At 54.9% G+C, this 17,028-nt stretch overlaps 1 protein-coding gene across 1 annotated transcript in view; it reads left to right on the forward strand.

The window, feature by feature from the left end:
- Positions 1-17,028, forward strand: part of RGMA (repulsive guidance molecule BMP co-receptor a) — a 29,747-nt gene extending 12,719 nt beyond the window's left edge. Inside the window, exons 3-4 of the mRNA XM_064158041.1 lie at positions 10,207-10,718; positions 13,753-17,028. Of these exons, the coding sequence (XP_064014111.1) occupies positions 10,207-10,718; positions 13,753-14,454 (1,214 nt within the window). The 3' untranslated portion in view covers positions 14,455-17,028. The remainder of the gene's footprint in view (positions 1-10,206; positions 10,719-13,752) is intronic.

Genomic DNA, 17,028 nt, shown 5'->3' on the forward strand with positions numbered 1-17,028 from the left:
TCTCATGCTGAAGAACTTCCTCCTCATACCCAGTCTGAATCTCCCCACCTCCAGCTTTGCTCCACTCTCCCCAGTCCTGTCACTCCCTGAGAGCCTAAAAAGTCCCTCCCCAGCTTTGTTGTAGGCTCCCCTCAGATCCTGGAAGGCCACAAGAAGGTCCCCTGGGAGCCTCCTCTGCTCCAGCCTGCACAGCCCCAGCTCTTTCAGTCTGTGCTCACAGCAGAGCTGCTGCAGCCCTCTGAGCGTCCTGGTGGCTTCGAGGGGTTGCCCAGAGCCCCGCGGTGTTGTGAGGTGCAGCTCCAGCCCTGGCTGGGTGGCTGGTGGGCTGAGGGGCTGCCGTGTGGCGGGCGGGCAGCTGGCACCCCAGGCCCTGCGCGCAGCCCCACGCCTCCGCTGGGGATGCCGCAGCTCTTTGGCAGGCGTTTAATTGTGTAAAATTTGCCTCATCCAGATTTATGTGCTCCGGGCTTTCCTCCATCTCCTCGTTCCGTGTCTCATTTACCTCTGCGTTTGAAGGGTTGAAATTTCACAAGAGCACGGCGGGGATGATTATTCCTAGAGGGAATCCACACCTGTGAGCAGAAAGCGTTTCCCTGCCAGCCCTGCTGTGGCCTGGGCGAGGGGGAGGAGGGCGAGGGACCCGCTGCTACACCTGGGGGGCCCCGGGCGCTGGTGGGTGGCAGCCGTGCCTTCAAAGGCACCCTGGGAAAACAGCTCTGGCGTGGGGAGGGTGATGGCTGCTGGAAACTTGAAACACACGGCGGTGGGGGTGGCTGGCAGAGGTGGCCTTGTCCGGGTAATGCTGCTCCGGAGGGGTGGGAGCATGGGCGGTGCTGGCTGCAGGAGGAAGCCGGGGGTGATGCTTCATACAGGGGGTGGCAGGGTGAATCCACCTCTCTTCCCGTTGGGCTTGTCTTGGGTGAAGCCCTTTGCATCCCCACCTGTGAAGTGGATCCACGGGCTCTTGAGGGCTGTGGGTGAAAGTGGCTGGAAAAGTCAAGTGCGCAGCTCCAGCACCACCTTCCAGCCCCCGGCACGCTGTGGCGGGGAGCCAGCTTTGTTAGCACCCTTCTGCAGATGGAGAATCAGAGAGGATCACCTCCCTCCTTGTCCTCCATCTGCCAGCTCAAGGTGGAGCAAAACCTGCCTCTTCTGGACCATCTGCTGGAGCTGCTTCCTCCCAGCGGATGAAAGCTCAACAGTTGTGGCCAAGGCGACGCCGAAGCCCAAACCCCAGGCTGCAACGCCGCTGCTGGTTCATGCTTTCAGCCCATCACCCCTTCTGAATTTCCCGGGGTTTGCAGTAATCCTCAGTGTAGCATCACCAGCCGCTCCTGGCTAGCAGCTCCGCTCGGTGGCCTCTCCGGCGGTGCCTGCTCGGCCTGGGGGAGCGGCGCTGGCGGCGGGGCCGGGAGCGCTGCCGCCCGCTGAGCATGCCGGGGCGGCGGGAGGCTGACTGCCCGAGCCAGCCAAGGGAGCTGACTAAGGGACGGCAGCAGGCAGCGGCTCCTGCGGCAGCATCCAGCGCCTCCTGCTCGAGCTGCTGAGGACACGGATTCTGCTCTTCTCCTGCTCCTGCTCGCCCCGTGTCCCTCTGATGCCTGGAAAATAGAGGTGCGGGACTATGAACTCGGTGCTGAGGACAAAAGGGAGTTGGCGGTGGCAGGTCCTCCAGGTGCTTTAGTGACTGACGCAGGGGGAAACGAGAACAATCCTTCTCTGCCCCTTTTTCGACTGGAAAGAACCGAAGACAGCCTTGCCCCAGCATCCTCTTGAGCAAGACAAGGGCTGGTTTTAAAGGAGCTGCGTGGATTGAGGGATGCTCTCAGATACACTCCCATCAGCCGCGTCCTTTGCCTGGATTTAATGCATCTGCTGCTTTTGCCGGTGGAAGAGAACATAAAACCTAGGCTCCAGCATGGGAGGTGGCCCCTCCGAGCCAACTTCGCCATGCACGCCCTTGCAAAATATGAGCTCCAGCTCTTTAAGAGAGGCAGGTTTATTTTCCTCCTTCGGTTCCCTCCTCTCAGTCCTTCCCCCACTTCAGTGCAACTGAAACCTGATCTAATCCCTTTGCACATGGGTAATTTATTGGTCTATTGGGCTTTTCTTGATGGCAAATTGCATTGTCTTTCTTCCTGGGTTGAGGCTTTGGAGCAGTTTGCTGCATTCCTGCAGCTTTTTTTCTCAAGGCTGATCTTTCACACCCCCTCTGAGCACAGTCAAATCAGTTTTATTGGGCCTCTTTGTTATGCAAACAAGGCAATAATAACCAGGCTATTATTCTGCAAGATTGTGCTTGATTAACAGTTCAAAGGAGGTCGCTGGAGGAGCCCTCCGCTGCCATCCCGCACAAAATCCTTTCACCAAGCTTGGGTCAGGTGGCCCTTGGGTCTTGCTCACCCCACGGTGCCCTGTGGGGCTGCAGGAGGGCTGCCCCTGCCCCTGCCACCGCATCCATCAGGGCTGTGGACAGCACTGATGGGCCTCGTTTCTCTCCCTGGTGTGTCGAGGCGCCGGTTGATGTGCATCATAAAACAGAGCCATAGAATGGTTTGGGTTGGGAAGGACTTGGAAAGGTCATCCAGTCTCAACCTACTTTCCACTAGAGCAGGCTGCTCAGAGCCCTCTCCAACCCGTCCCTGAACAGTTCCAGGGATGGAGCATCTGCTGCCTCTGGGGAGCTTATTCCAGTGTTTTGCCACCTTCCTTGTGAAAAGAGTTTGTCTTTCTATCTGTCTAATCCCACAGATCATTCAGGCATCAAGATGTAGGTCCAATGTGGCTCGACCTACTCCAGAATCTCACCCCTGTCATCCTGAAGAGCTTCTTCCTCGACACTGGGGGAGTACAAGGGGTAGGGTTAGAGACTCTATGTCCAGCCAGATATCTTTCATCCCGTTTGCTTTTGCTTTGGTTTCCTAAAACCTTGCTGGAAGAGATGTCGCCAGCCAGGTTTTTAAGGAGCAATGTGATATTTTCTCTTTATTTGTTTTTCAATTTATCTCTTCTGGGGTCATTTTGGTGCTGGTGGTGGCTGCTGTCTGTCTAGGAGCTGAGCAGCTCACATCTTGAAGCTGGTATTTAGCACCTCGGAGAATTGTGCCTCTCGTCACTGAGGTGTCAGCATAAATATGTTTATTTAGATTACTTAAGTAAATATGTGTTTAGGAGCCTAAGCCTAGGTGCTCAGATCTGAGGCCAAAGGTAATTACCTTTTACTGTGTTCTCCAAAAAAGCCTTTTTATTGCATGTGTGAGGCTTGCACACCAACACTTCAGTCCATACATTTGGAAGGGCGCAGGGTGATGTATTTGTATTTCCAACCCGTTAGTGACCAAGAGGATATTAAACAACAGCTCCTAGCACTGAGCACTTGAAAACTAACAGATCTGGGTAACGTGTGCCCAAGAGTCTCACAAGAACTGCCTTTTCTTTACAGAATACTTTTGCTTACCTCAAATGCTGCATCCAGTTCCAGCATAAGAAGGGCACAGAGCTGTTGCAGTGAGTCCGGAGGAGGGACACAAAAGATGATCCGAGGGCTGGAGCAGCTCTGCTGTGAGGATAGGCTGAGGGAGCTGGGGGTGTGCAGCCTGGAGAAGGCTCCAGGGTCACCTTAGAGCTGCATTCCAATAGCTGAAGGGATTCTACAGGAGGGACTTTTCGTAAGGGTGTCTAGAGACAGGACAAGGGGGGATGGTTTGAAGCTGAGAGAGAGCAGGGTCAGACTGGAGCTGAGGAAGAAGCTCTTCGGGATCAAGGGGGTGAGACTCTGGAGTAGTTTGCCCAAGGAGGCTGTGGCTGCCTTCTCTGTGGGGGTGTTCAAGGCCAGGTTGGATGATGCCTTGAGCAGCTGAGTCTAGTTGAGAAGTGTCCCTGGGCACGGTGGGAAGGTTGGAGTTGATGATCTCTGAGGTGCCTTCCAACCTAAGCCATTCTGTGGTCCTGTGAAATTAATTTCCAGATTCCCTTTGCTAGAGGAATTGCAGGAGAAGAGATGAATTGGTTTGGGTCTTTTTTTGTGCTCGTTTTCTGGAAGAGCATGATTTGATGAACTGAAATGCAGGTAACCTGACCCCAGCTGAAAGGAAAATAGGGGGCAGTGATAATTAAAAGGCCGTTAGTTCGATGTGTGTGTAATATGCTTGAGCACTTAATGGTAACAGCATACAATATAACACAGAGGTGACAATGATCTTAAAGGTCTTTTTCATCCAAAATGATTCTATGAGAAGGGCCACGAGGATGATCAGAGGGCTGGAGCACCTCTTCTATAAAGAGAGACTGAGGGAGTTTGGGCTCTTCAGTCTGAAGAGGAGAAGGCTCCAAGGTGACCTTATTGTGGCCTTGCAGTATCTTAAGGGGGGCTACAAGAAAGCTGGGGAGGGACTTTTTAGGCTGTCAGGTAGTGATAGGACTGGGAGGAATGGAACAAAGCTGGAAATGGGGAGATTCAGACTGGATGTTAGGAAGAAGTTCTTCCCCTTGAGGGTGGTGAGAGCCTGGAAGGGGTTGCCCATGGAGGTGGTGGAAACTTCATCCTTGGAGGTGCTTTAGGCCAGGCTGGATGAGTGTCTGGGCAGCCTGTGAGGTGGCCCTGCCTATGGCAGGGGGTTGGATCTAGATGATCTCTGTGGCCCCTTCCACTGATTCTATAAAAAGGGCAGATCAGCAAGACCCCAACTGTGTGAGGCTCCTAAGCAAATGGGAGCAAGCTGGAGCAGGTGAACCACGGGGTAGTTGCTGACTGGAGGAGTGAAGTGCTTTGGCTCTGGAGGAAGAGGTCAGGGCACACCTTGGTGCCTTCTGTGGTGCAATGGCAAAGCAAAGGAGATGACCTCGGGAGAGCAGTGAGCTGTCCCAGTCAGTGTGCCCCGTCAGGTGTTGCAGGAAACAAGCCTGCCAGGCGAAGGTCTGATGGTGGGGCTGGGCAAACACCTTCCACTGAGGACTTTAAAGTGCAAACCGTTTAGCTTATCTGGAGGATTGACAAGCGACTTGATTAGGGCCTGTAATATCTTTGTGGGAAACAGGCTGGTTACTAACGGACCTTTTACTGCCTCGGAGAAAATCGCTGGGGCTTTTTATGTCCTTACAGCCAAGGCAGATAAAATCCACTTAGAAGCAAGACCCTTGTTTTGTAAAGGTCTCCTGGAGTAAAGGAACTCCTGGAGCAGTCTCTCAAGGGAAGGGAAGGGAAGGGAAGGGAAGGGAAGGGAAGGGAAGGGAAGGGAAGGGAAGGGAAGGGAAGGGAAGGGAAGGGAAGGGAAGGGAAGGGAAGGGAAGGGAAGGGAAGGGAAGGGAAGGGAAGGGAAGGGAAGGGAAGGGAAGGGAAGGGAAGGGGGGTGGCATTTCACACCCCGCAGACCACAGAAGTCCTCATGGGAGGTGTACGTGAACAGGCATGGGGCACCAGGCTACACCTGAGTGAGGGGGGCTGTGGTAGCCCAGGTGATTCAGTTTCTTCTGGCTTTAAACTTTCTGAAACCAGGTTGGATGGGGCCTTGAGTAACCTGGTCTAGTTGAGAGCTGTCCTTGCCTGTGTCTGGAAGAGACCTTAGAGACCATCTAATCCATCCTGCCTGCCACAGGCAGGGTCTCTAAGGTCTCTTCCAGCCTAAGCAGTTCTATGATTCTATAAAAACTTTGGTTTCAAGATACTGAAGGAAATTTTGTCTCTGGTTCAAGTGGCATCAAATCCTTGAAAGGAAAAGATGGATGGGGAGGTTTGGAGGTAGCTGGGCTGGGAGGGGTTGGAGTTGCCCATCCCGAGGTTGAAGGACCCTTTGTGATGGACGAGGGTGGTGGCATCATCGTAGACCTGGGGCTGTCTTAGAGATCCCAGGAGAGCCTCCTGCTTGAGAGGATTTGTTTCTGTGCTAAGTCATCTGTGGTTGAAAAACAGATCCATTGTGAGTCGATGGAAAATAGATTATGCAAAATTGAATAAACATCATTTCTTGGCCCGGCTACAAATGAGCCTGCACCACGCTGCCAAAGCCGCTGCCAGAGGGGACAAGGCCAGGCATGCCTGCTGGGAGGGGGACAGGGTCCTGTTTGCTCGGCCTTTATCAGGTGTGGTCAGGGGCTGCCAAACCTAATGGCCACTGTTGTGGTTGGGAAAAGGTCTGTGGGAAAGGCGAGGATTTGAGCAGCCCCCGTGGCACACCCCCTGTGCCACTGCGGCACCTGGCTGTAGAAACCTGGCCTTATATGGGGCCCTGAGCGAAAGGAGCCAGGAGCGGTGCCAGGACCCGAGCGATAGCATCTTGAAAGAGGAACACTCCCCCTTCAGGCCTCGGGAGGATGGAGATGGGCTTCTCTGACCTCCCTTTGCCTGGCAGTTCCTTAACTCAGTACCTTACACAGTTACGTGTGGCCCTGGGCAGCGCACGGTGAGGGATGCTTGGCACCAGGGTGCTGGGCAGCCATCTGTAGGCTGCCACCGTTGGTGGCTGCATCTCCTGATGCCAGAGGATGGAGCACGTCCTTAGGGAGCAACACAGTGTGGCTTTGTTCCCACCCTGCCCAGCAGCTGAAGGGCTGCAGCAGCCAAAGCGGGGTGAGGTGCGTCGCACAGTGGGTCCCTCTGCTTTACCAAGCTGTCAGGGGAAGCTGGCATGTGTGGGCCCTACATGTCCAGGGACATGTCCTGCAGCTCCTCCCGGGGCATGGTAGTCTGCAGTGACAGCCTGTTCAGCTGCATGCAACCCCAAGGCATCCCGGAGCTGCCAATTAGCATAACTACCAGGAGTGGAGTGATTTTAATTGCCCGATGCCACAACTGTTTGGGATAACCAGAAGTGGTGGCACTGGTCATGCTCCTGCAGGCTTCTTTTGACTCCTGTCTTCCACTGGGAGGCTCCTGGCAGAGCTACACTTGCAGCTTTCATCAGATGGGGTGAGCTGCAATTTCCTTATTTTCCACCCTGATAAACCCACATCCACCCCACCAGCATTTGGCCCTGAAATGCCACTGCTTACGTTGCCCCTGCCAGCAAACATGCTGGTTCCTGTCACTGCCCACTGTGCTGCTGTGTGCCATCATCCCCTGCACCAAACACCATCCCTTACTGGTCCCTCCACCTCTGTGCTAGCTATGGCATATTGCAGCAGCCACGCTGGAAGGTGTAGCCTCACAGAGGGGCAGAGCTTCTCTGCACCATTACTCTGCTCTGATGAGACATTGCCTGGAGTGCTGCGTCCAGCTCTGCAACCTTCAGTGCCAGAAGGACATGGGCCTGACGAGTGGGTCCAGAGGAGGGCCATGAAAATGACTTGGGGGCTGGAGCACATCTGCTATGAGGGCAGGCTGAGGGAGCTGGGGATGTTCAGCCTGGAGAAAAAAAGGCTCTGGGGAGATCTAATAGTGACCTTCCAGTACCTGAAGGGGGCTATGAGAAGGCTGCAGAGGGACTGTTTGCAAAGGTCTGAAGTGACAGGAGGAGGGCAATGGCTTCAGACTAGAGAAGAGCAGATTTAGATTGGGTGTTAGAAACAAGTTCTGCACCATGAGGGTGCTGGAACACTGGAACGGGTTGCCCAGAGAGCTGGTTGAGGCCCCATCCCTGGAGATAGTCAAGATGAGGCTGGACAGGGTTCTGGGCAACCTGATCTAGTGGAGGTTGTCTCTTGAGTGCCAGGGGAGTTGGATTGGATGACCTTTGGGTGTCCTTTCCAACCCAGACCATTGTGTGATTCTACTAGGTGTGTGCTGCTGACAGGACATCACCTCCACGATGTCTGTAAGTCCTTTAGGAGAAGCACCAAGGAGTACTCTGCATTGCAAGCTGGCTGGCTGTGATAAGCAGAGTGTCTCTGATGGAAAAAACACATTGCTGGGGTGGAAAAGAATAGCAACATCTGACCCATACATACAGAAGACTTAAGAGAAATAGGAGGCTGTGTTTCAGGTCAAAATCTTGCTATCAACTCACCTGTGCTTCGAAACATGGTCTAATGGCTGCAAACTAGACCACAGGAGGCTGCACCTTGACACAAGGGAATACTTTACAGTGAGGGTGATGGAGCAATGAAACAGGCTGCCCAGAGACATTGTGGAGTCTCCTCTGAATGTGTTCCTGTGTGACCTGCTCTAGGTGATCCTGCTTTGTCCAGAGGGTTGGACTCATTAATCCCTAGAGATCCAACCCCTAACATCCTCTGATTCTATGTTGGGAAGCTGAGTGATGATTGGACTCGATGATCTTCAGATCTTTTCCAACCTGGCAATTCTGTGAAGAGTTAAAGGCTTTCCACAGTGCTTCTTGAAAGTTTAAATGGGATGCTGCCAAGACAGAACAGTTCTCAGTGCTGTTGCTAGCATCTGAGCTTATTAAACATGAATTTTGAAGCTGTGAGGAACCTGTCACCGTTTCCTGTTTGCACTTCACTCTTGCAAGGCTGTCTCCTCTCCCTTTGCTTCTTGAAGCTGGGCTGCTTAGTGTTTGTAATCATTCTCCCATCCTGATCTTCCAGCACCTACTATGTTTAGGTTTCCAGCACTGTGATGTTTAAAACTAAAGCACACTGTTTTCCCTACAACAATACTGGGGTTTGTAACTTTTCTTTTTAAACAAATCTGGGATGGTTTTGGCACAGATGCCTCACCAGCCTCCTTCTAAAACAAACCCTGAGACAGGAGCGTGCCTGTGTGCTTGCAAGAGGCACTGCAAAAGCGTCTGGTAACGGTGGGGCTTTGCTTCTTGTCCTGCTGCTGCCTTATGTGCCTTGAGCCTGTCCTCTCCACACCCTCAGAGGGGGTTGATGAGGAGGGCAGAAAGGAAAATGCAGTGAATTTTAAGGGATGTGAGCCTGGGTTCACCCAGCAAGGCTCCGGATTGCTGTAGGCAGAGCAGTGCCCATGCGGTGCTCAGCAGTGGCCTTGTGCTTCTCGCACAGCTGCTTTCCACTCTGCTCTAGCAAGCCACTGCCCCGGGGAGCAGGCACTGGGGGTGAGGGGAAAGAGGATCCACATTTTCTGTGCCTTCCTCTCTGCCTCTCCAGGGAGCACCGAGGCTCTGGCTGAGCCCAGCAAAGGCAAGGCCCTGCCTTTGTCTTTACCTCGGCGTGGGCAACGGAGGGCGGGTGTGAAGAGGAGGCAAGGGCTCAGCTGGCATCCTCGCACCCTGCCACGCCGGTTTTTCTCCTCCACCTCTTGTTCTCTCTCAGTGGGCCGTGATGGGGAACAGACTTCCAGGGCTGGGCAGAGCCACACGGTGCTCAAGAAAGAGGGGGGTTGGCTCCTGCTTCTTTGCAGGGGGCATGGGGACATGGGCAGGCACTGTTGCAGGCACTGCTGTGGCTCTGAGGGCAGTGGGGTGGCTGTTGGCTCTGCTGCAGCATTGGTCACGGCACAGATCTTGCTCTAACCTCTGCAGACTGGCATGTAGTTGGGGCACAGTGGTCATGCCAGGGCTGGATGTCCCCATGCCTGCAGAGGAGGAAGTGGGAGGCAGAGAGATTTTTGCCCTGATAGAGCTCATTCTGAACACAAGGCGCAGCAATTGATGCAGCACAGAGCTTTGAATGTCAAACCCTGACAAGGCATCGAGACCCTCCTTGCCTCTCTCCCACATTAATGATCCTGCCTTACTCCTGCTGATGAATACATCCTATTCTCCCACACCCTGGTTTTCCCCTCCAGGAGCATTCATCTGAATGCTGGGTGCTCTGGCCCTTCTTGGCTTAAATTGGGGCAAATCCTGTTGGTTTCTTTGAGGGTGATGCATGAGAATTAGGTCATGAGAGTTGGGTCACGTCTGGTGGGCAAGGCCTTGTCACGCGGTAGAGACAGAATCATGGGATTGGGCTGCAGGAGGGAGGCACTGACCTCTTGCTGGGGGTAAAGCCACTGCCATGGGGTTGGGCTGCAGGAGGGAGGCACTGACCTCTTGCTGGGGGTAAAGCCACTGCCATGGGGTTGGGCTGCAGGAGGGAGGCACTGACCTCTTGCTGGGGGTAAGGCCACTGCCATGGGGTTGGGCTGCAGGAGGGAGACACTGACCTCTTGCTGGGGGTAAGGCCACTGCCATGGGGTTGGGCTGCAGGAGGGAGACACTGACCTCTTGCTGGGGGTAAGGCCACTGCCATGGGGTTGGGCTGCAAGAACAGCCCAGATTGTACCTTGCCAGAGGCAGGCTTGGGTGTCCAATGTGCGGGCATGCAGGCATTGACCACCTGTGTTTTCCTGCCCTCCCACAGTGACATCTCCATGCAAGATCCTCAAGTGCAACTCTGAGTTCTGGGCGGCCACGTCGGGCTCGCACCACCTGGGCACGGAAGAGGCGCCCGAGTTCTGCACGGCGCTGCGTGCCTACGCGCACTGCACCCGCCGCACCGCCCGCACCTGCAGGGGCGACCTGGCCTACCACTCCGCCGTGCATGGCATAGAGGATCTGATGGTGCAGCACAACTGCTCCAAGGATGGCCCCACGTCCCAGCCCCGGCTCCGGACGCTGCCCCCCGGCGACAGCCAGGAGCGCTCCGACAGCCCCGAGATCTGCCACTACGAGAAGAGCTTTCACAAGCACTCGGCCGCCCCCAACTACACCCACTGCGGGCTCTTCGGGGACCCCCACCTCAGGACTTTCACAGACACCTTCCAGACCTGCAAGGTGCAAGGGGCTTGGCCTCTCATAGACAATAACTACCTGAATGTCCAGGTCACCAACACGCCGGTGCTGCCTGGCTCCATGGCCACCGCTACCAGCAAGGTGAGCCCTTGGCGTGGCCCCGCGAGCAGAGGTGGGCAAGGGCAGAGGTGCTTCTGAAGGGCTGCTCTTTTCTGCCATCTCTCTCCTCCACACTGTGCACTTCTCCTTGGTTGAGAGCTCCTGGGAACTGGAGCATTTGGCCTCGAATATCAGATGCCCATCCTTCCTTTGTCCCCAACTTCGCTTTAATGGCCTGAGGGTCCTTAATGAGCACATCCAGCCCCAGCGTGCTTATTAGCAGGCTGAGCTCAAAGGGACGTAGAATCACGGAATGGTTTAGCTTGGAAGATCTTGGTTTAGCTCAAAAATCATCCAGTTCCAACCCCCTGCCATATGCAGGGACACCTCCCACTAGAACAGGTCACTCAAGGTCTCATCCAGCCTGGCCTTGAACACCTCTCTGGGCAACCTGTGCCAGTGTCTCACCACCCTCACTGCAAAGAACCTCTTCCTAACATCCAGTTTCAGTCTCCCCTCTGCCACTTTAAACCCATTACCCCTTGTCCTGTCATTACAAGACCTTGTCAGTAGTCCCTCCCCAGCCTTCCTGTAGCCCCTTCAGATACTGGAAAGCCACTATAAGGTCTCCTGGAAGCCTTCTCTTCTCCAGGCTGCAGAGCCCCAACTCTTGTAGCAATCTAGCGGGATGTAGCACATTGTGGCCAAAGTGGGAGACTGTAAATTAAGAGGGCTCCTACCATGGAGACTCTAGGTTGCTGTGAACAGCCAGACCAGGACTGATACCACCTGGGGGATACTCAAGGTCCAAGCAAACCCAGGACTACCCTCCATAGAGGCGCCCAGCTTGCAGGGAAGAGCCTGGGGGGAGCTGAGCTCCTCACGTTGCCTTCCCCTTTGCCCGGGCCTGTAATTGTCTCTGTGGTTTGCAGCCAAGTCAAGACACTTTGTGGGGCACAGTCTGTTCTGGAGGTGCTTTGTCAGCCTAAATAAACATCCTGAAGGTACAAGGCAAACACTGAGAAAACCCCAGTGAAAATAAGCTGCTGTGGTACAGCAGGACTTGTGCGATGCAACCTCAGCTTCAGGAGAGACCTGGAGCTGTTCAACTGTTGGGATGCTTCTCGGTGCATGAGCTCCAAAGCTAACAAGGCATTTTTTGTGCCAAAACATGGAGGCTCAGCAGGAGGCAGCCTCTTGCTTTTGGAAGGTGTCCTGCCAGATAGAAGCAGATGTGGGACAGGGACTGCTTTCAGCTCTGGGTGTGAGCTTTGCAGGGAAGCCTGGCTTGAGGAAAGTGGTTCTTAAGGACCCCAGAGACCTGCTGCTCCTCGGCTGGATCCCAGGATCACTATCTTAATTGAGCCTTTTCACCCCTTATCTGCCTCACAGGCTTGTGGTGAGGAAGGATTAGTCATGAGATCCGCAGCATGAGCTGTGGGAAGCATTGCTGGGTCACTGCTGGAAGACCACGTGCTGCTGGAAGGGGTGGGAGCCTCCCAGTGTGTGAGGCTCTGTGGTTTTGCATTGTGTTCTACCCTTCTTCCTCCAGCCAGAGGCAGGGCTGCACCCAGAGGAGGTTGCAGGAGGTCCAGCCTGAAACCAGGGCAAGTGAGTGAGGAAGGGGTAGCAGGGCTGACACAGGACTGGGAACATCTGGGCACCTAGTGGAGGAGTGGGTGGGAGAGTGGGACATGGCCAGGGCTCTGGACAGCTCTGGGCTCCTCACTAGCACCCCTGGAAGCTGCGGTGCTGGGACCCAGCATCGTACTCAGCCAAGTCCTTGGAGAGCCTCAGTTTTTCCCACCCCGCCTCAGGCATATCTGTCCTGCAGCTGCTGGAATCATCTTTCCTCCTGCCCCCAGGTATCAGTGTGCCCCTTTGTGGGCCCGCATTGCAGGAGGTCCCACTTACTGCCTTTCTCTCTTGGAAGGAGGTGCAGGAGGAAGAACAGGTCTGCAGGAGGTGAAAGAGGAAGCACAGCTTGCATGGGAAGAAGTGCGAGTTGCTCTTCCTTCCATGCAAACTCGACTTATCATTCTCCTTGTCAGGCATTCCACCCAAAGCCAGGTCAGCAAGGGAAGAGCTGGTGCTGTGAGGTCCTTCCTGCAGCAAGAGACTTATGTCTGAGCCCAGCCAAAGGTGCAGAGCTGTGCTGGGCTCAGTCCATACCCACATCACCACCAGAAGGGCCTGCCCACTCCACCATGGGGCACAGGTGTGTGGCTATGTGCCTGAGAGGGAGCACAACGTGTTCTGGGGCCAGAGGAGAAGGCTGTTGATCAGTGAGTGTTCAGGGACAGGAAGAGGTCCAGGATGTAAATGCCATGGCAGCCAGAGGAGCTCCAGCTAAGAGAGGCAAGGCTCATCTCCCTCTGCAGTCTGCCAGGCCCTGGAGGCAAGACAGTGCTGCAAGTGTGGGCATGCCACCGCGGGGCTGTGAGTAGCAATGCTCCACCCAGCTCCAGCCACAAAGGAGCTCCTGTCTTGGGCCTCGAGATAACAGCAGGGATCCAGGTGGCCCCTTCAGTCCAGCCTCTGGGGCTTGCCTCCAGGTGGTCCTTTCAGTCACGGACTCACAGAAACATGCAGGTTGGCAAAGCCCCTCAGGATCACCAACTCCAACCTAGAACCCTACTCTACAAGATTCACCTTAAACTATAGCCCTAAGCACCACATCCAAAGCCTCTGGGTCCAGCCTCTGGGGTTTGCCTCCAGGTGGTCCCTTCAGTCCAGCCTCTGGGGTTTGCCTCCAGGTGGTCTCTTCAGTCCAGCCTCTGAGCCTTGCCTCCTGGTGGTCACTTCAGCTTCTGAGTCTTGCCTTCAGGTGGTACCTTTAGTCCAACCTCTAGGCCTTGGCTCCATCCCTGTCCTGACTCAAGATGGCTATTTCTGGGTGCTGAAAAGTTAGGGGAACTTCTAGGCTGTAGCACCTGGCCATGATCTTTAGCCATGCTCCCAGCCCTGCTGAGCAGGTAACCTCCTCAGCCTCGCATGCTGCTCCTGGTGGTGGCTGCATGCTGTAAGGTGGTCGTTGCTCATTGTAACCCTGTTTCTTCCTTTCTTTCCCCCAAAGCTCACCATCATCTTCAAGAGCTTCCAGGAGTGCGTGGACCAGAAAGTGTACCAGGCGGAGATGGACGAGCTCCCTGCCGCCTTCGCCGACGGCTCCAAGAACGGTGGGGACAAGCACGGAGCCAACAGCCTGAAGATCACTGAGAAGGTGTCAGGGCAGCACATCGAGATCCAGGCCAAGTACATCGGCACCACCATCGTGGTGAGGCAGGTGGGCAGGTACCTGACGTTCGCCGTGCGCATGCCGGAGGAGGTGGTGAACGCGGTGGAGGACCGGGACAGCCAGGGCCTCTACCTGTGCCTGCGCGGCTGCCCGCTCAACCAGCAGATTGACTTCCAGGCCGTGCGCTCGGCTCAGGCCACCGAGGGTCGCGCTCGCAGGAAGGGGCCCAGCCTGCCCGCCCCTCCCGAGGCCTTCACCTACGAAACGGCCACGGCCAAGTGCAGGGAAAAGCTGCCCGTGGAGGACCTCTACTTCCAGTCCTGCGTCTTCGACCTCCTCACCACAGGGGATGTCAACTTCATGCTGGCTGCTTACTATGCCTTTGAGGATGTGAAGATGCTTCACTCCAACAAAGACAAGCTGCACCTCTATGAAAGGACACGGGACCTGGCCCCGGGCAACACGGCTCCCTCGGGGACCTCCGCTGCCCTCTGGGTGCTACTGCTGTGCTTGTGTCAGTGTTGGTTGTGCTTGTTGTAGAGGTTTGCTCCTTCACACCATGGAAAGGTGAGCAGGAGGGAAGCAGGGATGAGATGACGGTGCAGGACAGCCAGAGGCTGGATATCAGAGCTCCTCCGTCTGGCACCAGGGCCTCCACCTTCCCAGCTGGTGGGTGGGAAGAATGTGCTGCCTGTGAGACCAGTCAGGAGATTTTGCTGGACTGTCTCTTGCCTGGACCTTCTCACCTCCTCTTCTCTCAGTAGTGTGGGTGCTGAGCAGCCTCCACCTCCCTGCAGTGCTCCCCCAGGTGCCAGAAATGCAGATGGCCACTGTGACACTGGCGTGCGTGAATGTGGCTTTGTCGCGGGAGAGCAGAGCCCGTGAGGAGGACACCGAGCAGCGAGCCAGGGCCAAGCCTGGCCAGCACAGCAGGGCTGGGTTCCTGCGTGCTGGGGCCGCACTCAGCCCGTGGCCTACTTGTTGCAGAAGGTGATGCCAGGGGCTGGAATGCTGGGGAACGGCCCCACGCTTGCCTGGCCAGCAGTGCCAGTGGTGAGGACATGTTCCTCAAGCCTCAGCTCGCGTTTGCTGGAGTGAAAAGGGCATCTCCTGTTGTAGCCAGTTCATTCAGCTGGGTCGCTCAAAGGTTTTATTCCTGGCTCCCTTATCTCTGCCTGGACCCACTGAGGACTCTTGATGGCAACAGGAGAAACCTGGCCAGTATTCAAGCGGTTTCTGCGCCTCCTGCCCAGTGCTGGATGAGTCCCTTGCACCGTTTGCCCTCCAGTCCCCTCGGGCTGGGAGCGGGGAGGCTGCTCAGTGGGAGAGCCAAGCTGCAGCTGGCTCCAGCTCTGCGCCCTCTGGCCTGCCTGTGGCCCGGCCAGGCCCTGGGATGGAGCGGGAGCGGCGCGCTCTGTTTGTTTGCTGCTAGGCCTCTGCTCCGCTCCTCATCCTGTGAGGCTGTGACTTGCAACCCCATTGCAGACCAGTTGCACCTTAAGACCTCCTGGGCTTGAATCAGAAATGGGGCAATGTTAGGAATCCAGCCAGGAGACAGGATGCAGCAGAGGACCCCCCCCCCGGCTGCCTCTGAACCTCTGTTCCCTGCCTCAAAACCGTTGATAATCATCTTCACCACGTAGTGCTGCCCATCTCCTCTCCATCTTCCTCTGTGCTTCACCTCATCACTGGCTGAACAAACAGCAAGACCACCCTTGGTCTGGATCTTGGAGACCTCCTGATGAATTTCCCCTCCTCTCCTCAGGGGGAACTTCCCAGAAACAGGCCTCAAAACGCATCACTCTTGGGGCCATCTCCTCTCGAGGTCTGATGAGGCAAACTAGCACCAAAAGGGGTGGGAACAGGCTACCTTTGGCAGTCTGAACTGGTGCCATGAGGCAGTCTGGTGTAAATACTCAAAGTGACTTAACTTTGTTGTGTCCTAACAGCTCTAGAGCTCCATTTGTAAAGCAGCAGAGAAATGCAAACTTGTGTCCTTGGATGTAATTTATATTGTCTCTTTAATATATAGAGCCCTGGCATTGATCTCGTGTGACTGTACAGATGAAGAGATGTAATTGGTTTCTACGTGTTTAAGGAAAGAAAAGAAACAAAAAAAGATGTGTTTACTACTTTGCTCCTTGCTTTGTTTGCTGGTGCCCCCCAGGTGTTCTGGTTAGGGAGCTTTGGAAGTCACAGGATGGGCAAGAGTTTGGAGGCACTGAGAAGAGCAACCACTGGACCGTGGCACAGGGCAGTTTAGTCTCCCAATGCACTAATTGCTCAGCCAAGCTGGTTTGGGCTTTTTGTTCAAGAAAGAACCAAGTCTTTTCTTTCCCATGAAACTCAACATTCAGGTTTTCAAAGCCAAAAGTTGTCACCTTGGTTTCTTGCTGTGTTAACCCATGGGTGACAGCAGCTGAGAGATGCGTCCCTGTGAAGACAGGGTGCTTGCAACAGGACAGAGGGATGGGGTTAAGACTAGAGAAGGGGAGGTTTAGACTAGATAGAAGGAGCAAATTTCTCACAGAGTGGTTAGACATCAGCACAGGCTATGTGGAGAGGTGTTGGATGCCCCATCCTGGTTCAGATGGAGCTCTGAACAACCTACTCAAGGTGAAGATGTCCCTGCCCAGTGCAGGCGGTTGGACCAGGTGAAGTGCCCTCCAACCCAAAGCATTCTAAGCTAGATTGTGCCAATCTACTTCCCCCAGGACTCTCCCTCTCCTGTAAAGCAATCATCCAGCACGGTGCTGCTAGGGGTGATGTGCAGCCAAGGAAAGTCTCTCTGACCATGGTGTGGTTCAGTGCCACTGTCCAGTGGTGGCCAGCTGCCATCTAGGGGCTGGGGCATCCCTTTTTTGTTTTAGCAGCAAACAGTCAAGCACTTTATTTTGGTTATGTTTGACCCAGTTCTGGTTTAAAGGTGAAGTGTGGCCAAGACAGGCTCAATACTTGGAAACAAACAAATACATAGGCAAAGTGGGGGAGGGAGGGGGAGGAGAAGGCCTCTCCCCACCTCCTCCCTGTGATGAGACCCACAGGAGTGTCACCACCTGTATATACTGTAAATTATTTATTGAAACACAAGTAAAGTTTGAGGGTTTTTGACAA

The sequence above is a fragment of the Pogoniulus pusillus genome, chromosome 17, assembly GCF_015220805.1.
Source record: "Pogoniulus pusillus isolate bPogPus1 chromosome 17, bPogPus1.pri, whole genome shotgun sequence".
NCBI classification, from domain to species: Eukaryota; Metazoa; Chordata; class Aves; order Piciformes; family Lybiidae; genus Pogoniulus; species Pogoniulus pusillus.